The sequence below is a fragment of the Podarcis bocagei genome (assembly GCF_964188305.1).
Source record: "Podarcis bocagei genome assembly, chromosome: 13".
In the NCBI taxonomy this organism is placed as follows: Eukaryota; Metazoa; Chordata; class Lepidosauria; order Squamata; family Lacertidae; genus Podarcis; species Podarcis bocagei.
This window is the reverse complement of record NC_138138.1, coordinates 26,976,185-26,999,245: the sequence shown is the minus strand read 5'-3', so window position 1 is coordinate 26,999,245 and position 23,061 is coordinate 26,976,185. Positions and strand designations below refer to the sequence as shown.

The 23,061-nt window shown below is 47.1% G+C and overlaps 2 protein-coding genes across 6 annotated transcripts in view; one reads left to right on the top strand and one right to left on the bottom strand.

The window, feature by feature from the left end:
* The window catches only part of RARA (retinoic acid receptor alpha), a 191,530-nt gene extending 188,807 nt beyond the window's left edge, over nt 1-2,723 (top strand). For all 4 annotated transcript variants that reach the window (XM_081168685.1, XM_081168684.1, XM_081168683.1 and 1 more), the window contains 2 exons: nt 284-442; nt 1,300-2,723. In XM_081168685.1, the coding sequence (XP_081024811.1) occupies nt 284-442; nt 1,300-1,514 (374 nt within the window). In that variant the 3' untranslated portion in view covers nt 1,515-2,723. The remainder of the gene's footprint in view (nt 1-283; nt 443-1,299) is intronic.
* A 10,526-nt stretch (nt 2,724-13,249) lies between these two features.
* On the bottom strand, nt 13,250-20,718 carry GJD3 (gap junction protein delta 3). 2 transcript variants are annotated; one of them, XM_081166789.1, is made up of 2 exons: nt 20,584-20,718; nt 13,250-15,169 (listed from the first exon to the last, which is right to left on the bottom strand). In XM_081166789.1, exon 2 carries the CDS (start codon nt 15,162-15,164, stop codon nt 14,247-14,249), a length of 918 nt encoding a protein of 305 aa, XP_081022915.1. In that variant the 5' UTR covers nt 15,165-15,169; nt 20,584-20,718; the 3' UTR covers nt 13,250-14,246. The 2 variants fall into 2 exon arrangements, with proteins under 2 accessions (XP_081022915.1, XP_081022916.1); XM_081166790.1 differs by having other exon boundaries at nt 13,250-15,166; nt 20,584-20,714.
* Between the last annotated feature and the right edge of the window lie 2,343 nt (nt 20,719-23,061).

Genomic DNA, 23,061 nt, shown 5'->3' with positions numbered 1-23,061 from the left:
TGATTGGGGGCCGCCCAGAGTGGCTGGGGAAGCTCAGCCAGATGGGCGGGGTATAAATAATTTTATTATTATTATTATTATTATTATTATTATTATTATTATTATTATTATTATTATTGTGATGCATGCATCAATAAATGCAACACAAATTCCCTGTTAGGTTCGTAGACAATGGCTCTTACTAGGTGCATTTTTCTCTTATTTTTTGTATTCTGAGTGTTGTGCAGATGTATTTTGTGCCTGTTGTTTTTCTAAGTGCCTCCCCTCCCCTCCCTCTCCCCAGATCGGCAAGACCTGGAGCAGCCGGACCGCGTGGACAAGTTGCAGGAGCCACTGCTGGAAGCCCTGAAAATCTACGTGAGGAAGAGGAGGCCTAGCAAGCCCCACATGTTCCCCAAGATGCTGATGAAGATCACGGACCTGAGAAGCATCAGCGCAAAGGGTGAGGGCGGGGCTCCGGGTTCTGCACAGGGAGTCTCTCTCTTCATTTTGAGATGCGCACTGGAGACTTGAAACGTGCCTAAAATGCCTAAAAACTCCCAAGCGTGAATGCAGCAGGCAGGTATTCAAAAGCATCTGCTTGAGATTCCTTGCAGCTCCCTGACAAGAGTATGTGACCCGGGGGCAAAGCTTGGATTTGTTGCCAAGGATCATCCCATTATTGGGCTGTCCAGTGCAGGGCGAGGAGGGGAGGCTCAGCAAAGAGGTGATGTGAGTTATGCTCTCCACCCACCCAGTCATGGACTGGCTGGATGCAGAGGAGTGCAGGAATGGGGAGGCACCAGCTGGGGAACCCCTAAGGTGAATCCCCAGAGGAAGGAGCTCAGAACCAGGGTGGTGGGGTGACTATGAGTAGCCAGAGGGAGAAGAGGGGTCAGACTGGGAGGAGGAGATGTTGGCAGCAGAAGAGGCTGTGGCAGAGAGCAGGCTGGAGACAGGCTGCTGAAGAAGCCAGGGCGTCTTCCCCTCCTGCAAGTACCCAGCTCCCCTCCTCCCCAACCAGAAAAGGTATGAAGAGAGCAGAGCAAAGACAGACAAGGCGTCAGAATCTCAGATTGCTTGGGAAGGACCCGGGGCGGGGAGGAGTCTTAGAGAGCTGTGGGAAGACAGGGACCTTCAGTCCTCGCAACTGCCTCCCTTGGGCAAGACCTACAGAGAAGAGTTTCTGTGCTCGCTAGGCCTAGTCTGCTGAGCTGCTCTTTGAATAAAGAGTTAACTTCGCTGGCGCCTTGTGAGTTATTACTGACTTGGCACCTACCTTTGGCATTAAGTCGCCTGTCTGCCTCACTCCCCCCGCAGGTGCTGAAAGAGTGATCACGCTGAAGATGGAGATCCCTGGATCGATGCCGCCGCTGATCCAGGAGATGCTGGAGAACTCGGAAGGCATGGACACTTTGGGGGCCTCGGCGGGAGCCCCGTCGCGCATAGGAAGCCTCGCCCCCCCTCCGGGAAGCTGCAGCCCCAGCCTCTCCCCCAGTTCCAACAGAAGCAGTCCTGCCACACATTCGCCGTGACCGCAGCGGCCACCGGGACAAGCTGCTTGACCCCCACCCTCCCGGCTGCCTGCTGCACACTTTGGTCTTTTTGCTCCCTGGGGCCTGCCTGGACAAACGTCTGAGGAGCAGGGTTGGGGCAAGGGGGCAGGGAGCCATGGGACAGCAGGCCGCTGCAAGTGTTCTCTCCGCCCTCCCCCTCCACAGCACTGTGTGGGCTGCTGTTGGGCCCGAGGGGGGTGGGCTTACACGTACTGTTCCATGCCAGCACGCTACCCTTTGTTCAACGGTTCCAGCAAAACAGGGTTCCACTTTTGCAATGAAGACACCCCCCTATTTGCGGGACATTCCCCCCCCCCCTTGGAGAGGCACAGATCATCTGATCCAGGAAGTTCTGGACTCTGCGGATAAAGATCGACGAACCAATCTGAAGGACAGAAGCTCAAAATCTAGGAGCGAGACTTTACATACATATATATATCTATATATATATATATTAAAAGAAAACCCAACTGATTACAGAAAAATTCACCTCCTATGTGGCACGCATCCCCTCCCCCCTCGACACACACACTCTCACCCTTGTCGTGCACACATTATACACCTTCACTAAGGAGTTGCCTGCTTCTTGTTGCAGTGAAAATGAAGTGGTGTTTTTTCTTTTCTTCCCGGTTGAGTTTGCATTTCAGATGTTTCAGGAGAAAGGGTGTAATGTTTTCTTGTTTTCTGTTTCCTGTTTTTTTATTTTATTGCTCCGTTTCCATCCTCGACTTGACCACCCAAAGTTAACCTTTCTCTCTTTACCCTGCCTTTCCCCACTCCTTGTCCACCCCACCCCCCACATGCCTAAAAAAAAAAAAAATCCGACACCAGCAAATAATTAAAAAAGAAAGAGAGAGAGAAGTAAAATTAGTTCTTCAGGGTTTTTCTTCTACACATAGAAAGGAGGAGGGAGAGAAGGATTCATTCATTTAAGAAAGAAGAAATATTATATATATAAATATATATAAAATATATATATATAAATACATTTTAAAAGAAAACTTTGTAAAAGTTTGGAATTTGGAAGATTTCTAGGAGGAGGGTGTGGCAAGGAGAAAATCAGGGTGGTTGGGACACAGATTCTCCTACCGGCTGGGTCACAATTTTCTTTTAAAATGCTAACCCGTATTATCTAGCCACAGTTGAGCACTTTTAAAATCAGTGTGAGATAAAAGGTACTTAACTTTGGCTGGGTTTGTGTTGTTTGGCTATGGGCTTCTTCTATCAATGGACAGAATGTGTCTTCACGAAGGCACTGAAAAGATTTGTGGGGGGAGAACAAGACTGGGTTATGAGTGCTGTGATAGAAGTTCTTTTGAGCAAAAGCCCTCTGAGGTAGGGGTGTCAAAAAAACCCAAACCCAGCATTGTGCACTGTTTCACGTTTTCACTAACCAAAAAGAACCATCCCAACAACAATCCCCCCTTAAATCTTAAGACTCTCTTTTATAAGTATTGTCACAAAGCGTTTTGTGAGAGGAAATACCTCTCAGTTCCTTGGGCTCTTTTCACTTTGTTCTTTTCTGGTAAGAATAGTTTTTGCCCGCCCCCCCTTTTTTTTAAGGGCAGGAGGGATAAAAGCCAGTTGGGACTTTAACGAGCCAATTCTAGAGCCAATCCCAATGAAAAGTGTGGGTCCTTTCCCCTCTCCTTTTAAACCGGCTTTACCCTTGTGCCATATCACAAACCACTTGCCATCACACCTGGGCAAAGGCAGGGTGGATGTGGGCTGCTTTTTAAGAAGAGCAGCCCTAATTCTGCCATGCTATGCCCAGGGTTAGCTCCCATTGGACTCGGTGGGATTTACCTTTGAGTAGACACAGCATTGTACTGTAAGGCTGTTGTTCTATATACCTGGAATCGAGCCCCATTGGGCTCAGTCACACTTATTTCTGAGTAGATGTGTATAGGACAGCTATCTAAAAGAACAGGTGACCTGCTGCTCAGAATTAAGTCCTACTGGGTTGAGCTGGACTTGAACCCAGGTCACCGGGTACAGAATGGCAGCCCTCAGACCTTTGGGGTTTGTAGAACTAGTTCCAAGCTGCTCTGGATCCTGGCCAAGAAGTTTAAGACGAACAGCAAGGAAAACTCCCGATTTATCTGTAGATTCAAAACACAAATCGCCACCAAAAATGTGACTGGCTCCATGTACTGGGGTAAGGATGAGGGATTTGGGTGGGGGATCAAAGAAGGGCCCACACACAAAATTATTATTGATTTTTGTGTCTTTGAATCTACAAACATAAACAAAATCGGGGTGAAGGTTGAAGCAAGAAAACACCCCAGTGCTCCTTCCTCAGTTCAAAGGACATGTGCTGCACACCTCTCAGATATGTATATAAAGCTGTTATTTCATATATAAAAAAAGATACCTGTGAGCTTAAATCCTCCCAAAATTTCTGCATTTGGTTGGGGGGGCAGTGGTAAGTGTGTGAGAAAGAAACCGAATTATTTTGTTTATTTATTTAAACAGATAGCTGTTTTCTGAAAGTCAATTAAGTAATGCTCAGCCAATGCTTAAATGGCCTTTTTTATAATAAAAAAGGTGGGGGTTAGCTAAGGCCGTCAAATTAATTATGGTTGTTCAGTAGAAGCTCCATACACTGAACCAGCGTATCTCTGAATGACAGCTGCCAGGGACAATTAACAGGGGGTATGGGGTGTGGAAAGCTTCAGGCCTTGCTTACGAACTTTCAGAAGAATCTGTAAAAACAACACTGGACTAAACTTGATGTGAGCCCACAACACAATTTTTGCATCCTCCAAAAGCCTTGTTCTATCCCTAGTATGGCCACATCTGGAATGCTGTGTGCGGTTCAGCTCAATTCAGGAAAGATGTTGGCAAGACGGGAAACGAGAAAATATATAAAGAGATGACAACAACAACAAATTAAGTGTGCTAGGGAAGCTGGACCCCTCCAGGTTGCTGTTAGACATCTGCTCCCATCTAACAAATACCGAGGGCGCACGAGACCGCCCCCCCCCCGAAAGAAAAATTGTATGTTGCCAAACGGAAGTTACTATTATGTAGACTTTGCAGTCTCAAGAAAACAGGCCTCAAGTCCTTCCATCTGTGTATGTGGAGGGAAAGGTGCTGTTGGAAGAAACACCCTGACAACACGATATCACTGCTGAAACAGACAGACAGGTGTGAGTGCCTGTGGAATTTTAAGGGAGTGGCTTATATTCGGGTATTGTCTTTTTTCCCTCTCCCCCCGCCCTTGAATTTTAAAAGGTGCAACTTATATTCGGGCCAATACGGTATAAATATTTTAGCTCCCATACAACCTGAGTTCTGTGTCCCAGCCCCCTGGGAATTGCATTAGGTCCACTTGGGAATGCTGACGTCCCACTCTGCTTTACACACATCCAGCCCCAAATACTAGACACTGGGTCACTGCCCGCTGAGTTTTTAATAGAGTGTTCATCCCGAGTTGTTTGCACAAAGCTTGCAAGGAGGTTAGTCAGCTAGTTAACCAGCATGCAGATCACTTTGCAGGGAGGTTAGCCAATGCATCAAGCAATTGTTGCTTTCCAGTGCATCTCCTTAAGGGAAGAAGCAGATTTCGCTGCAGGAGAGCACCAGATCATGTGTAAGTAAGCGCACAATGAAACCTGAATCTGCCGATATGTGACTGAATCCCACCCCAAAATAGATAACAGCCTGAAAGCACCCTGGCTAGTGTTCCTTGACACAACTCCTCACTGTTGCATTACAAACTGACTGACTGCGATCCTATGGAAGATTTCCTCTGCAATGGCACCCATTTGCCTAAAGTGAATTCTGCCCCCAAGTGGAGCATTGAGCAAAGAAGGAAGAGCAGAGCAGTGATGGCTCCAGGCGAAGTGGACTGACAGGTGAGAAAGAGGGAGGCCGATCTAGGCAGAGGAGCCTGAGCAAAAGGGCTGGATGGGACGAATCCAGTTAGAGGGAGGCAAAAAGGAAAAGTGGGATGAGTAAGGGTGGAGGGTGGCTGATTATGCATTGCCAAGAAAGGAGGACACAGATTTGCATTAAATGGTCTGTGAGTATTGTTATGTACAGATGTAATTTTTTGTAATAATTATTGTAATAAGTCAGGGGTGGTAGAGCTGTGGCACTAGATCAGGCATGTCCAAAGTCTGTTTCGGGGGCCCATCAATTTAACCCTGCCCCGGTGGCAGTATATGTCCTGGGGTAAAATCCTAAAAGAATTGGGGATTAAATCCTTAAAAAAGCTAAACAACTTTGAGGTAAACATAAATTCTAAGAAAGCTCAACAACTTTGGGGTAAAATTGTAAAAAAAGCTAAACAAAAAAAGCTCAACAACTTTGGTCGGCCCTCACACATGTTCACTTCATCAAACCTGGCCCTCTCTGAAAAAAGTTTGGACACCCCGCTAGGTGTTGCTGGTCTCCAGCTTCCATCAGCCTTGGCCAGCACAGACCACAATCAAGGATGAGGGTGGTTATCATGTGGCAACGGCATACAGAAGGCTACAGCTTCCTCACCCTTGGAAAGGCAGTCCGATACAACTCTTGCCATCACCGGGAAGACTGCAACCAGGTGGCCTGTTCGCCAGCTCAGTCTGCTGCCCAGGTACAAATAGGTAAAGCCCCTGCTCTCCCTTCTTAAGAGTTCTTTGTCCTTTCCAAATCTGTTTGAAGAAGTCCTCTATTTCAAAGTAGGACACTCTGCCACTTCAGAGGTCTTCACCACTGGAGAGGAATGAAAAGCCTGTGGGGTGGAGGTAGTCTAGAAAGGGGACAGGATGAGGTTCACCTTGTTCTGGGCACCACAGTTCACCTTGGAAAAGGTGAGGTGGCTCATGAAGTTATAGAGGACCAGAGCTGACACTGTTTACCCCGGCTAATTGGATCTGGCTGTAAGGATGCTGAGCAGATTTATCCCATTAGTAAGGAGAAGAGATCAAGAAGCCCTTCACAGCCTCACCAGAAGGCAGCAGAAGAGCTCAGGGGCACTTTAAAGGACGAACACATTAACCTGTGACCTGAATTTTCATAAACGTCATGAAAGATGCAAAGCAATCTGGGAAAGTGGCGACTGGGGCAAGATTTGAATCAAGGGCTTCCTCGGGATCAGCTACACTAGCTGACTCTTGCATTCAAATGTGTTGTGCCTAAGCATTCTCTGTGCCAGTGCACAGCCAGTGAATGATCCCAGTAAGTTGAAGTCCCCCCACCAATCAAAAATAAATAAATCATGCCTTACTTGCTGGCACCAGCCTGCAAGCATCCATACAGCAGAACATTGGGCAACCAATGTGGCTAACTATATGTTATATTGTTTGAGGATGCATCCTATAACATGTGTCCCAAACAACTCTCTCTTTTGAGAGTGAGTGTGAAATACATAATGGCAACCCGAGAGGCGCCAGAACTGAGTTCCAGCTGCAAAAAAAGCCCTGTTCCTACCTACTTTACACTTTATGCATTGGCAAAGGAGGCGCTAGACCAGGCTTCCTCTAACTCGGCCCTCCAGATTTTTTTGAGACTACAATTCCCATCATCCCTGACCACTGGTCCTGCTAGCTAGGGATCATGGGAGTTGCAGGCCAAAAACATCTGGAGGGCCGAGGTTGAGGAAGCCTGCGCTAGACTTTAGCAAACAGAACCTTGGCTGACTATGAATTTACTAGGCTTAACAACAGAGAAACAAAACTCTGCTGCCTTTCCAACCAAATTGCTCAAGGTGGTTCACCCTAATACTATTATCATATATATATTGTGGCTGGTAACAGGGACGCAGATGGTGCTGTGGTCTAAACCAGTGAGCCTCTTGGGTTTGCCGATCGGAAGGTTGGCGGTTCAAATCCCCGCGATGGGGTGAGCTCCCGTTGCTCTGTCCCAGCTTCTCCCAACCTAGCAGTTCGAAAGCATACCAGATAAACAGGTACCGCTGCAGTGAGAAGGTAAACAGTGTTTCTTTGCACTCTGGCACTTGTCATTGTGTCCCATTGCACCAGAAGCGGTTTAGTCATGCTGGCCACATGACCAGGAAAGTTGTCTGTGGACAAACACTGGCTCCCTCGGCCTGAAAGCGAGATGAGCGCCACACTCCATAATCTCCTTTTACTGGACTTAACCGTCCAGGGGTCCTTTACCTTTTCCATTGTGGCTGGTGGATGTCCCCTAACTCCTGCCCCCTAACTCCTATCACCAGCTCACCAACCTTCTGTCCGCTATAGAAGGAGGGGCTTTCTTGACCTTACCAGTCCAGGTAGTGGGGCAAACCATTCCGCACTTCTCCTACTCGGAGAGGTTTTGGACGACAACCCCCATATCACCCCTGACCAGTGGCCACATTGGCCGGGACTGCTGGGAGCTGCAGGCCACAACATCTGGAAGACTTATGAATCCACTTTATTTTCAGTCCGTCTGTACTGGTCTAGCAATGCACAGCAAGCTCTTATATTGTCCACCCTGTCCACCATGACTGACAGCAGCTTTCCAATTTTTGAGGGGTGAGGGGCAGCATTCCCAGCCCTACCTAGAGATCCTGGGGATTGAACCCAGGATCTTCTGCCTGCAAAGCGGATGCTCTATCACTAAACTACAGCCCTCCCCACAGTTGAAAGTGCAGAGTCTTTTGACATTCTGCTACCACAATTCGTTTTTGAAGATGCTACTTGCACCACTAAGCTTCCTTCTTGTTAGCCTTTCACACACTACTCATTGGAAGTTAGTTGCATGTTGTTGTTTTTTGAAGCAGACATGTGAAGTGCATTTAAGATACACTGCCATTTGTGTGCATGCAAGTATTACAAAGTACTGTAATAGGAAAGGCTTTCTTTGAGGCAGAAACTTTCAGTTCTGGCCACCAGGTGTCAGCAGAGGGCCAGCTGCAAACCATGCATTTGCAATAAGTAATAAAAGAGGGGCAATCACCACATTTCCTATGAGGGAAGGGGAAAGTGTCAGTTGGGTTGAGATCCCCTATAGAGGATTGCTGAGGAACAAGAAGAAGTGCCGGGGTGGTGGTTGAAGGGACAGAGTGCTCAGAGGCAATGAGGCTGAAAGAAGGATGAGGTGTAGGCAATAGACTGAGAAACAGATACCTGAAGGTAGTGCAGGTAAAAAACAAGACAAAACAACGAGGCAGGGAACTAGGATGGCATGGGCTGATGATCAAAGGGTGATGGCAGCATCAATTAAGAAACCTCAACATACACTTACAGCTCTTCTTACAGTCTTATGTTCAGAGCAATCGGGGATATGTGTTTAAGTAAATGGGATTGAGAGGTAAAAAGACAGGTCCTAGAACAGACCACTGAGGGAGCATGTAGGCCCAAAAGGAAAGAAGATTGGTCTGACAGAAATCCATAAAGAAACTTATCACATCTCGGGTTGCAGGCTGGCTGGGTGCCAAATCACCCCTAATTTCATCTGCAAATCACATTTTCTCTTGGGGTGTGTGCATGCTATACCATTAAAGCACATTCTAAATGCATCCCCCTCCAGCCTTAAGGAATTATGGGCCCTGTTAGGGGTTTTCTGAGAATGGTAACTGTGGGGGGGGGCACACTTCAATGCCCAGAATTGTGTGAGGGAAAGAATGTGCTTCAAATGTGCCTTGAAGGTATAGTCAGTGGTTTAGTGGCCTGGGGTTGAGGGTAGGTTGAAGATGCCTTGCTCCTTCCACAGAAAGGTCCTTATCTTCCACATCCTAGAACTGCCCAATCAGTGCAAAAGGGAAGCTTTTTAGCCACTGCAGCCTCTAAAGCAAAGCATTTAGCAAAACTGAAAACACACGGTGCTTCTGTTTTAAAAAACACACACCAAAAAACGGGGGCAAGTTCTGTTAAGTACAATGGAACTTCATGGTAAACACCAATTGAGATTGCGACTAAACATCAGGAGAAACTGTCTGATTGTAAGAGTTGTTTGACTCTTTCAGGAGGTGGTGGACTCTCCTTCCTTGGAGGTTTTTAAGCAGAGACCAAATGGCCATCTGTCATGGATGATTTAGCTGAGATTCCTGCATTCCTGTATTGCAGGGGGTTGGACTAGATGACCCTCAGGGTCCCTTCCAACTCTACATTTCTATGATTCTATGAACCACGAAAGATGCAGTCCAGATCATTTGCCCGTCTATGTGCATGGAAAATAGATCTAGCTGAAAGGCACACATGGACACAGATAGCTGCAATACATCCCTGATTATTATTACTGTATTATAAGATTACCATATTATCCTATAGGATTGTATAATTTGAGAAGGGACGTGGCAGTGAGGGGCCGTGGCTGTGACTTTCACGAAGGTACCCTGAGCTTCTCAATTTGCCAATAGACCCCTGTGTCTACACAAAGCCTCGAGGGCAAGAAAGAAGGGGTTAATCGGGAGAGGTGGAAGGAGAATGGGAAGAGGCTCCACGTCCCTCCCTGTTTTTGTTTTTCTTTCTCTCCTCTTTTTTCCAGCCCCCTCTGTGGCCAGGGTCCCATCCCATCCGCAGCAGGAAGCAGGTGATAACAAGCATTCTTGGCCCCAGGCCACCAGCCTCTCCCCCACCACACTAGAGTGGACGCCACTGCAAGCCCCTGGGCAGATCCCATCTGAGCAGAGCCCAAAGTGTAAGGAGAGAGAGAAAGAAGAGGAATTATTTCTTACTAGAGAAACTAAGCTGCTCCCTTTGCCGCTTGAGAGCCACCCAACCTCTTGGTCTGCAATCTCTCCAACTCATCCTTTTGCCTGTTGAAACAGTGAAACAAGCTACAAGATCCAAGGTTTATATCCAAGAGACTATATCAACTTTGCAACCATTTGCAACGCATCCCGTTAATGGGTAGAAACAATCCACTTAACAGTGATAGGTGCCATATGACGTCATCCTGCAACTATAAAGGGACGCGGGTGGTGCTGTGGTCTAAACCACTGAGCCTCTTGCGCTTGCCAATCGGAAGGTTCGCGGTTCAAATCCCCAAGACAATGGTGAGCTCCCGCTGCTCTGTCCCAGCCACTGCCAACCTAGCAGTTCAAAAGCATGCCAGTGCAAGTAGATAAATAGGTACTGCTGTGACGGGAAGGTAAACGGCGTTTCCGTGCGCTCTGGTTTCCGTCACGGTGTTCCATTGCGCCAGAAGCGGTTTAGTCATGCTGGTCACACAACCCTGAAAGCTGTCTGTGGACAAACGCCAGCTCCCTTGGTCTGAAAGTGAGATGAGCGCTGTACCCCACAGTCACCTTTGACTGGATTTAACCGTCCAGGGGTCCTTTACTTTTACCTAGCTATCCTGCAACAGACAGCTCTTTCCCCTCATCAGTCAGCTAGGGCTTAATATTTTCAAGGGCTCAGACATCCCAAGAGCAGGCCGTAAGACACTGCAGCCTCTGAGCAAGTGCAACATGGCTCCCCAAGAGACTTTCTCCTCAGGTGCCGTCGCTGCCTCCGTTTTGACACCTGATGAAAACATTTCTGTTTCAGTTGAGCCCATCCGGACACGCCATTTGATTACATCTGGTCTTAAATTTGCTTTGAGCATTTTAACGTTTTCAGCTGTGTGGTTTTTTTCCAGTTTTAAAATGTTTTAAATCCTTTTTTGATTTATTTTTAACTGCAGTTTTGGTCATATAAGTGTTTGCCGCCCTGGGGTTGTTTGGGAGGGAGGGATATCTGTTTTATTAATGCCTTTCCAAGAAGCATCCTGATAAGGTTAAGCCCCTCTAGGAACTGATGGATCTTTATCATTCTGGTTTCTCTCCGATTCTTTATTTTCCCAGTTTTGTGTCCACTTCTCTACCTTTCCACATAGGTTTGCATGTTTTAAAGTCCTCATGAAGATTCAAACTTCTCCTAATGTGCACAATATACACATTATTGCAAAGTAATCCCCACTAATACAGTGTTGTTGTGTGTGATATTTTCACAGTTATATGCATTTTTAAGCACACTTTACCCTAGTATATGCAGTTTTGCACACCTTACTTGGCTAGAGAACTGCATGGCAAAATCCACAGTAATGGTTTTGTTCACAAGATTCAGGTCTAAATATGAACTGAATTGAAATTTTCCTCTCTTCCTTCACTCATCCACATCATTTCGTGGGTTGTTGTTTTTTTGTTTTTTTTAAAAAGAGGCAGTGGATTCCTCGCCCAAAGGACAGCAGCAAACTAAGCTCTAAGACAAGCTTGATGCCTTCATGCACCTGAGAGTTTAAAGGCTTCAGAGAGGGTTCCTGGGGTGCTCAGAGACCCCGAGTTCCTGGAGACTGCACAGGCTGAGACTTGGGTCTCAGACAGAGGAAACTATATTGAATCTCCAGTGGTGGAGTTACTGTTATAACGGGGGAATTCTCTACTTCAAAAACAATTGGACAGGGAAATATGGTCCCAAGAGAGGAGGAGGAGGAGGAGCATTTGCCATGGGAAATGTTAAAAATAGTCTGGATAAAAATCTTTCCGGGCAGGGAGAGGGTTTTGATGCAACACACCCAAGGGTTTTGGCTCCAGGGACATCTCCCTGTCTGGTGGGAGCCATACTTACTTCTGGTAACATTAACACTTTATGTCATAGCTGTCAACTTTTCCCTTTTCTTGCGAGGAATCCTATTCGGAATAAGGGAATTTCCCTTAAAAAAGGGAAACGTTGACAGCTATGCTTTATGTGAAAGCCTGCTAGATAAAGGTAAAGGGACCCCTGACCATTAGGTCCAGTCGTGGCCGACTCTGGGGTTGCGGCACTCATCTCGCTTTAATGTCCGAGGGAGCCGGCGTACAGCTTCCAGGTCATGTGGCCAGCATGACTAAGCTGCTTCTGGCGAACCAGAGCAGCGCATGGAAACGCCGTTTACCTTCCTGCCGGAGTGGTACCTATTTATCTACTTGCACTTTGATGTGCTTTCGAACTGCTAGGTTGGCAGGAGGAAAGCCTGCTAGCAGGATATAAATATCCATTTGACACTATACTTTGCAGGGCAGCAGGGCAGAACCTTTTCAGCCGAGGGTCGTGTTCTCTTCTGGGCAGCTTTCTTGGTGACACATGTCAATGGTGGGCGGGGCCAGAGGCAAGGGTGGGTGGAGCAATGAATGTAAATTTTACCTTTGTACAGTAGTATAGCTTCTGTACACCATGCCTCTCTATCCCCTGCCCAGGCAAGCAAGAGGCATTAACAGAGATCAAGGGCACATTCCAGCCAGGCAAAAAAAAAAAACACCCAAGGAGGGTGTGAATCAGGGCCAATGAGGGATGTGCCTGGGGAGGAGGTGTGGCCTGGGAAGAAACTCAAGGGCCAGGTGGAGAGACTTGGAGGGTTCCCCACCCCCAATTTTAGACCACACTTTTCTATCTTTCTGATGTCTGGTTCTGTTGGGATAGCTCATTCTGCCTGGCCAAATGGGATGGAAAGTTATTTAATGCTAAAGACACTGGCAAGCTCCTGGAAGACGGAAGCACGACTTATGGAGGTACGGTTCTTAAGTTACATGACTATCCCACCTTTTGCTCTGGCACAGCAAAGGACCCACCACCTGACGACTGCCTCTTTCCTGGAAGGCATAACATCCCCACCCTGTTAGGCTCTCCCAGCTATCTGCCTATCTCCCATTCCCACCACCCTTCTGAGTAACACCCCTCCCCACCTTCTCACTATATAGAAGGATCTGGCAACTTCTGTTTCAGTGTATCTGAAGAAGTGTGCATGCACACGAAAGCTCATACCAAGAACTAACTTAGTTGGTCTTTAAGGTGCTACTGGAAGGAATTTTTCTTATCCCCACCCTGTGTGAGCAACCGTAAAAATGCCAGCTATCCCACCTCTTGCTTCAACAGAATGCCCTGGGGACAGTCTCCTGAACGGATCAATTCTTCCTACAAAGAGGTTTACAGACCCTCCTGGCCTCAAGAGCTGCATCCCAGCCAAATCAATGTACCTGGCGTTCATCTAATTGTTTTCAACTAACTAAAACCAAGTTCTTTTCTCTCTTTCAGAACACACAGTGGCTCGATGGTACACCATCTTAACAAGAAAAAGGAATCCCCTTTTATTGCAATTTCCCCACTGCCAACAATCACAGCATTCCCAATTGCATTTGACATCACACTTCTGTATAGCCGGTTTGCTGCCAAATCTTTAGCCCATTCAAGCAGGAGTTGCTCATCTGGACAAGAGTTTTGTGCATTGTTGGAAAAGTCATTGTCTCCCCACTTCCACTCCTTCCGATGCATGTTGCTTCCTGACTCATTTCTTAGGGGTTTCAAGCCTATGCATTCTTTGGAACACACTACAGTCATACCTCAGGTAACAGACAGTTCAGGTTGCGTTTTTTTGGGTTATGGACGCGCTGAAACCTGGAAGTACCGGAATGGGTTACTTCTGGGTTTCGGCAGTCGCGCATGCGCAGAAGCACTAGATCGTTCTTTGTGCATGCGCAGAAGCGCCAAATCGCAACCCATGTGTGCGCAGATGAGGCGCTGTGGGTTGCGAACGTGCCTCCCGCATGGATCACATTCACAACCCGAGCATCCACTGTATAAATGAAAGATGCCAGCCCAGCCCACCCCAATTCCCCCAAACATACATGAAAGCAAAGCATGAATCCCCAAGGATTGCAGCAGGTCTCCTTTACAAGCTAGACCAGATGATCCGATATCAGTGCTATTAATTTGGGCCAGGCTGCAAACACAGTTCACGGGTGCGATTATTCCAGCCGGAGGAGTCCAGCTCATCCAGGGAACAACCAGCGAGGCAGAGGAAAGAGGGAGCTCCCTGGTCTCACACGGTCAAGTCAGCTCTGGCAGAAGAAGAGCGAGAGGACCGGCTGCTCTTCGTGGAACTCTTATGGTGGAAGTGAGCCTTGGGCTCATAGTGACTGGGAATCCCGCCATGAGAAGGCATCCCATTGGCGCCTCCCTCTGCCGGGGCCAGGAAGTGCTGCGATTTCTTCTCTTGCTTCTGATTGGACCAGTTGTCCTGCTGTTCGTAAGAGGCAGTGGTGGGCGGGGCAATCGTGCGGCGCCTCCTGCAGCGGTTCTTGAACAAGAGGTGGGCCAGCTCCACCAGGCTGAGCAAGGCTGAAACCAGCCCCACCATGAAGTAGAACTGGATGAAGATGGTCTTCTCGGTTGGCCGAGAGACAAAGCAGTCGATGAGGTGAGGGCACAGGTGATGCTTGCAGATGTACTGATACCCCACCTGGAAGCCGTACAACATCCACTGTCCGACCAGGAAGCCCATCTCGGCCAAGATCCTCACCACCACGTTGACAATGTAGAAGGTCTTGATGTTTTGGCTGCGCTGGCTGGGCTGAGGCCCGAATTTTGCAGGGGCCTTTCCCCCCGCCCGGCTGGCTTCCTCCTCTCCCGTTTCCATCTCCTTCTGGTTGATCTTCGTGGTCTGGTGCATGGAGTAGATGACAAAGAGGACCGCCGGGGCAGAGAGCACCACAATGTGGAAGACCCAGAAGCGGTAGTGGGAGATGGGGAAGGCCAAGTCGTAGCAGATCTGCTTGCAGCCAACCTGCCGCGTGTTGCACTCAAACTCCTCCTGCTCGTCGTCGAAGACGTCGCTGCCCACCGTGGCCAGGATCAGGATGCGGAAGATGAGCATCACCACCAGCCAGAAGCGGCCCACCATGGGAGAGTGCTCCTGCACCGCGTCCAGAAGGGAGCTCAAGAACCCCCACTCACCCATGGCTGCTGCAGCAGGGAGGAGAGGAAGGGAAATAAATCGAGAGGTCAGCTTCACTGGAGAGCCTTCCCGGGACTGGTGATCTTGCTAAGGGTTGACACATGCAGCTACTCCATGAGTCTGGGGAGGTGACGAAAGCGTTCACTTTTAAAGGCCAGCCGCTAAGCGGGGGACGATTGGGAAGCCTGGCTGTCAAAGGGCAGCTGCTGGAACAAGATAGGGAAAGAACAAAGTTGGGGAAGAACCAGGAAGGTTGGTCCATAGCTCAGTGGTAGAACATCTGCTTTGAATGCAAAAGGTTTCAGGTTCATCCCCCAACATCTCTGTATAATATAAGGCTGTCCCCTCTGACTGAAACCTGTTTGCAGTCAACGAAACAGTACTAAGCTAGACAGGCCAATGATTGGAAGCTTTGATCATCTAGTAAAACCCTCTGCAATGCAGAAATAACAACTAAAGAATCCCTGAGAGATAGCCACTCAACCTCTCTTTAGAAAAACTCCAAATCATCAGTCCATCTGGCTCAGTAAAGTTGACGCTGACTGCAAACAGGTCTCCAGAGTTTCAGATAGAGGATCAAACCTGCAACCTTGGTGTTATCAGTACCACACTGCAACTGACTGAGCTATCCAGAGCACCTACTTGGCATGCAGAAAGCCCCGTGCACAATCCCGAACATATCCAGACCGGACCACTGTCTGAAATCCTGGAGAGCTGCTGCCAGTCTGTGCAGACCAAAGCTGTGGTCCTCTGGGTGTTGGCAGACTACAACTTCCATCACCCCTGACTGCTGGCCATGATCTCTGGGACCGATGGGAGTTCGAGTCCAACAATTACCATGGTGGATGGAGCAGTGGTTTGACTCAGCACAAGGCTGTCCCCATGGTGACTTTTCTTCCTATGGCGCACTGAGCCTCAATCAGCAAGTGCAGAGCATCTATACTGGAGAGGTCCCCCTGCCCCCATGTATCAAAGCAAGGCTATTTTAATTCTGTGAAAGGGGTATGACCTTGGCAACACCGAGAGAGCTTGGGGGTTTGCTGGTGGATGTTTTATGTCTGTTGCCAAGTTATCTGGAGAGGGGAGAAGATAAAACCAGACAGCTCAAACTGGTCCAGGCCAGCTGGAGTGTGCAGACTTCTAGGGCGACAGATTGGTATACCAGCCGGGGAAGGTCCTTTCCGCTGGGGATTGGGAAGAAAGACACAGCCCTTAAAGAAAATGAATATACTATCTTGTAATATTTGTCAAATGCCTAATAACTTAAGGACCTGGGATGACTTGCTTTTAGAACCATGTAAAAATTGCACCGCTCTTGGAAGATTGTGTTTCTGCGTGAGTATGCCACCTGTTTGGAATGAGCCATACAGGGAACAGTAACTCATTCAGAGATAAAACAGGCAGCCTCCTCTGAAAGCGGGTGACTCTGCTATGTCTCTGCATAGCACATGATCTGTTGTAGGGAAGCAGGGAAATTATCCACTGCCACCTAACAAACCAAACACCAGAGATGCAACAGTGATCTTGGCACACCGTTTGGGAACTGCTGATACAGGACTAAGTACAGTACAGCATCTATTTTATTAATTAATCTGTTTTGGAAATAGGGGAAATGCCATAGTTGCATGGATGGGGGAAGTGTGTATGTGAGCGAGCAAGCAAGCGAGTGTGTGTGTGTGTGTGTGTGTGTGTGTGTAGGGGAAGAGAAAGTTGCCACTTTCTGGTTGCACTGCTGGTTTTTTAATAGCTATTTGACACGCAGAAACTCAACAGATCTATGCTCTTCCCCAGCACTGAGATGCAACGATCAAGAAAGCTCCATGTGTTGAATTGTCAGCTGTTGTCTTGTTTTTAAAGGGAGAGGGAAGGTGAACATTCTCTTGCAAATTTCTTTCCCCTTCCTTGATAGAAATAAGAAATGCATTCTAGATTCCTACCACCTTCCTTCTCTTGATTCCCCCCCAAACACCCCATAATACTTTACAGAACCAAGGCTGCAACTTTACTAATTTAAAATCAGTACTAGTCAATTAAAAATCCTTGTTGCAGATTAAAACCCACCACTGACACTAATACTTAGTGGCGCAGGCTGCACAAACTGTTCCCCTTCCCAGTACCAATTTTACATCATTCTCCCCCACTACTACAACAACAAACAACCCAATACTTTATAAAGATGGCTCCAATACCTATATTCAAATCCCTATTTAGCCACGAAACTCACTGAGGGACCTTGGACCAAGTCACTATGTCTGAGTCTAGCCTATATAGAGTTGCAAGGGATCATGGGAGGGGGGGTGTCATCTCATCCAACCCCTCCAATGCAAGAATTTTTTGCCCAAGCTGGGTCTTGAACCCACAACCCTGAGATTAAGATGCTCTAGTGCAGGGGTAGGCAACCTAAGTCCCAGGGGCCGGATGCAGTCCAATTGCCTTCTCAATCCGGCCTGTGGATGGTCTGGGAATCAGCTGTTTTTACATGAGTAGAATGTGTCCTTTTATTTAAAATGCATCTCTGGGTTATTTGTGGGGCAGAGGAATTCATGCATTTTTTAATTTTTATTTTCAAAATATAGTCCGGCCCACCACATGGTCTGAGGGACGGTGGACCAGCCCATGGCTGGAAAAGGTTGCTGACCCCTGCTCTAGCGACTGAGCTATCATTGGCATCCTTGTTGCAAAGATAAACTAGGTCATAAACCCGGAAGGGGAAGAACCATGGAGGTGGGATAGTAAAATCAGGCAGGCAGGCAGGTACCTCACCTGGAGTACTGTGTCCAGTTCTGGGCACCACAATTCAAGAAGGACACTGACAAACTGGAACGTGTCAAGAGGAGGGCAACCAAAATGGTCAAAGGCCTGGAAACGATGCCTTATGAGGAACGGCTAAGGGAGCTGGGCATGTTTAGCCTGGAGAAGAGGAGGTTAAGGGCTGATATGATAGCCATGTTCAAATATATAAAAGGATGTCAGATAGAGGAGGGAGAAAGGTTGTTTTCTGCTGCTCCAGAGAAGCAGACACGGAGCAATGGATCCAAACTACAAGAAAGAAGATTCCACCTAAACATTAGGAAGAACTTCCTGACAGTAAGAGCTGTTTGACAGTGGAATTTGCTGCCAAGGAGTGTGGTGGAGTCTCCTACTTTGGAGGTCTTTAAGCAGAGGCTTGACAACCATATGTCAGGAGTGCTCTGATGGTGTTTCCTGCTTGGCAGGGGGTTGGACTCGATGGCCCTTGTGGTCTCTTCCAACTCTATGATTCTATGATTCTAGGTACCAACTAGTTTCCCTTCTTGCAATCAAAATCACTGACCGCAAAAAGGGGATGGCAGTCAGCCAAAATCAGTGCGCATATATATATATTTTAAACCTTGATCTTAAGCATCTCACCCTACTAAAACTTTAAAGGCCTGTTGCTCTGCTTTGCTACTCAAATACAGGCATAGGCAAACTCGGCCCTCCAGATGTTTTGAGATTACAATTCCCATCATCCCTGGTCCTGTTAGCTAGGGATGATGGGAGTTGTAGTCCCAAAACATCTGGAGAGCCGAGTTTGCCTATGCCTGCTCTAATAGGAGATGTTTCACATCCAAGATTCTTAAACGGATTAAAGGCACACACCATTCCTTCTTTTGTTCATTAAATTGCATATTATTGCATACTATGAAGGATGCCCTTCTGTGGGGCTAGAAAAGGGCAGTTAATCTGACTTTAACTACCGATTCATTAAGGCTGCAATCACACCTGTACACGGAAGTACGTTTCATCAAATCCACACTATTATTTCACTAAGGAGACAAGTGTCAGTTTGCCCTGTAAGGCAAATGATTAGTCAGCTAGCAGTTGACTGCTTATGCAGAAGCAAGTCTCCCTTAGTTCTGCAGAACTCACTGTCAGCTGACTGCAGCTTTAAAATCTTACAATAGCTGGCAGGCCTAGTGGATATATCATGATACAGCTAAGCTACTTTAGATCACAGCATGCATTAACATTCATGAAAAGTCACAAACCGCCTTATCTTCTTAGGCAAAAACATTATTATTAGAAATTCTGGAATAATTAAATATTTACTGTTTTTTTATATTAAAATAAAAAAACAGAAAGGCAAAGAATGGAGGCCTCTCGTGGACTATTTGAAAAAAATACTTTAGTCAAATGAAATCGCAGGCAGGGTTCAAGATAAAAGCAGCGTTAGAAAAAATTATAAAATAACAGAAACTTTTTTTGTGATAGGTAGAGATAGGTAGGGATAGAAAAGATCTGAGTAGAAATGCCGTGGAGTTGGGAAGTCAGCTTACGAAACAATGTAATAATTCCATAGGATTGTGAAAATGTTTGGAAAATGTAATAAAAAAATTATACAGCAAAAAACAACAACAGAAAAGCTACGGGGTTTTGTTTTTGTTTATTAGAGGTTTCCATCAGAAACCTCATTTAAGTGTGTAAACTTATATGAAGGTGGTGATCATTATACACATTGATTCTTACTCATTTGCACAGCACATATTTTGCAGTTATTTTCCTATTTAGCTAGCCCCCTTCCCCATGCAGCGCTCAGTCTCTTAGAAGCTAACCTCCCCACAGGGTTCCAGTCTCTCCAGCCCCAGCACCAGATGTTCCCTTCCTCTGGATAGTTCCCCGGTCCCTTATTTGTCTACCCTGCCAATGCCAGAGGCTGCAGAACAGGGCAAGGGAAGCTCCCCTGAGGCCATGGAATAAACAATTGCCCGAAATCCATTGTGTGGGCAGCAGAATGGGATTGGACGCTAGCAAGCTGCCTTACAGCCAAGTCCACCTGATTCAGTTCTGCCCACACTGACCAGCAGCTGCTCTCCAAGGTTCCAGGCAGGACTCTCTCGCAGCCCTTCCTGGAAATGCAGGAATTGGCCTTCTTGGGACCTTCTACCTGCAAGGCAGGTGTTCCGTCCCTGAGCTATGGCCCTTCCCCCCAGGTCTCCTTTGCTATCCTTAGCTGTGCCTCCGATAATCTCCGTCAGGGAGGAAGATGCAGAAGGGGCCACAGGCCTAGTAACACCTATGCGCCCAGGTGAGCGCATGGAGGGTCACAGTCCAGGTGGAGAGATGCTCCTTACCCCAAGGTAGTGCACTGCCTACAGACTCTCCATCGCAGCTCCCCTCTCTTCTTCCGAGCATAGGCATAATTTAACATGCATTTTCTCCTCCTCCTTTGTGTCTTCTCTTACTCTGTGCACCTGTAATTATCTACTTTTTCTTTTTCAATAAAGACTATTAAAATAAAAAATAAAAAATAAACACCATGCAAATCCACCCCTGACTTTTAGGTAGGTGCATTTTCAACAGGTTGTCCCTCCTGCAGCCGTCTACCTCATATTTTGGGTCCCCACTCCTCCTGCAGGGCCCAGAGACATCACCTCCTCCTGCCACCTGTAATGACGCCTACCTCTCCTCCTGCTCTTCTAAGGCAGCTTAGCTGGCATCCCCTCGCTCTGCTCTCCTCCCTGGACTGGGCTGGCTTCAGCTCTGCCTAGGAGAGGGGCATAGGGACAGAGGGAGGGAGAGGCAGGGCTTCCCCCTGTAGCTCAGCCGGGAAGCTTTTAAAGCGACAGGCCTGCCCTGCCTACTTCTGTGCCAGGATCCCCCTCCCAGGGCTCAGGGGAGAGAGAGAGAGAGGCCTACCCAATCCCACTGGCTCTCTGAGGAGAAGCTGGGGGCAAAGGCAGTGGTTCAGGCGTAAGGGACAAGGGGGAGGCCTGCAGTCATTTGACACACCCAGTTTTTTAAAACACACACACAAAGGTTTCAAATTTATCAATATAATAATCCCAATTTATTTACAGTTCAACTGAACAGCTAAATGCTCCAGGTCAAAGCTAAGGGGAACCAGGCATAAGACCTTCTTGGCAGTGGCACCCGCCCTGTGGAACGCCCTCCTGTCAGAAGTCAAAGAAATAAACGACGACCTGACTTTTAGAATACATCTGAAGGCCGCCCTGTATAGGAAAGCCTTTAATGTTTGATGTTTTGCTGTAGTTTTATAAATTGTTGGAAGCCGCCCAGAGTAGCTGAGGCAACCCAGTTTGTGTTTCTATACAGTATTGTGATTTTATGCTGCGAACCATCATGAGGCCTGCAGGTATAGGGCAGTATATAAAATTAACAACAATGACAACAACACAGAGCACTTTCTCAACTTCCAGTTTTGTACGTTGCATTCATAGCTCAGACAGACTCATCCACTAGGCTTTTTTTTTTTTTTTTTTGGTAGTAACAGCCTTTAAATAGCACAGCACACAAGAGTATAAAGTGTTGGCTGAGTCTGTGCAGAGTCCCCCATCTCCATCCCCACCCCAGTGGAAAATCTGACAGCTCTTTCGACACTTGACTGCTTTCCAATAAACACTTTGGTCTAACTGATACGGGGCCCTGGAATGTCATTTTGATGTTTGGCGCTGGGCGGAGGGCAAGGGGGCCACACCAACTGGCCTTGTCAGAAAGCATCAACACTCTAAAGCCACACACTCTAAAATGGTGAAATATCCATGTAAGCCAAAGAGAAATCAAAGTATATCTACAGTAAAAGTGCAGGCCCTTCCTCTTTCCCCAAAGGCACCCACACAAGAGAAGAGCAAGAGCTTTTCCTTCCCCTATTCCCAATGGAGACATATTCCAGCCCCATTATTCCTTTACTACGTGCTGTGAATGATGTACATTAATATTTGCATGTGAAGGGAGTCTCCTTACTATGTCTCTGCATACTTCCTTGGTCTGCCCTTGTTCCTTCCAACTTGCTTCCACAGAAGGTGGGTAGTAACCCATACAGTGGTACCTCAGGTTACAGACGCTTCAGGTTAAAGATTCCGCTAACCCAGAAATAGTACCTCGGGTTAAGAACTTTACCTCAGAATGAGAACAAAAATTGTGCGGCGGCAGCGGGAGGCCCCATTAGCTAAAGTGGTACCTCAGGTTAAGAATGGTTTCAGGTTAAGAATGGACCTCCAGAATGAATTACGAAGAACGAAGAAAGTTCTTAACCCGAGGTACCACTGTAGTTTTATTCTATAACAAAAATAGGTGCCAGTACTGCGTATCCTTGAGTAGAAAAAAAAAGCACTGGTAGTAACTGTGCCAATTTTTAGCGTCGGGTACGATCAATCAGTCCCAGTGCAGACTGTAGAGCTTTGTACCATCAAGAGCTGCCTGCTGTGTCCCTGCTCTGAGCTAGCTTGCTTCTAATCAGGAGGCACGCTTACAAGTGCAATTTACACATGGGCAGGAGAGGGGCAGAAAGACTGTTCTGCAAACAGGTAACCCTCTTTCATATGAGAGGTATGAAAGACTTGTAGCTCAGTGGCAGAGCATTTGTTTTTGCATCTACAAGATCCCGGCTTCAGTTGCCAGAACCTCCAGAAAGGACTGGGTGAGATTGTTGTGAAGTTCTGGAGTGTCATGGACAGACATGTGTAGACAACAGAGGAACAAATGACTCAGTGTAAGTCAACATCTAACGTTCCCCTCAAAGGATTAATTTTTTGAGAGCGAAAAATGTGAAGCGTGTCTATCAGACATTTGGGAAGCAACTGCTTAAAGTAGATGCGAATGGCAAGGCTATCGCTTGACAGTGGAGCATGGAATTCACCTACAGATAATAGTTCTGGAGCGGCAGGTTTTGTGTATCCCACACTATTTCTTCTGTGATCTTTCCCACCAAAGACCTTATTCAAAGCACTCCTCTTTCTCTGTCTATTCTAGGACCTCTAGGAAGATGCCATACTTAATAAAATCACTGCAGATAACAGTAAGGAAACGTGCACTTCAAATACATTTTACATTTTCAGCCAGCCACACAGAGAGGGAAAATTTGGAGAACTATTGTTTGGTTTAATTTTAACTGCCCATCACAATAGATCAAATAAAAGCA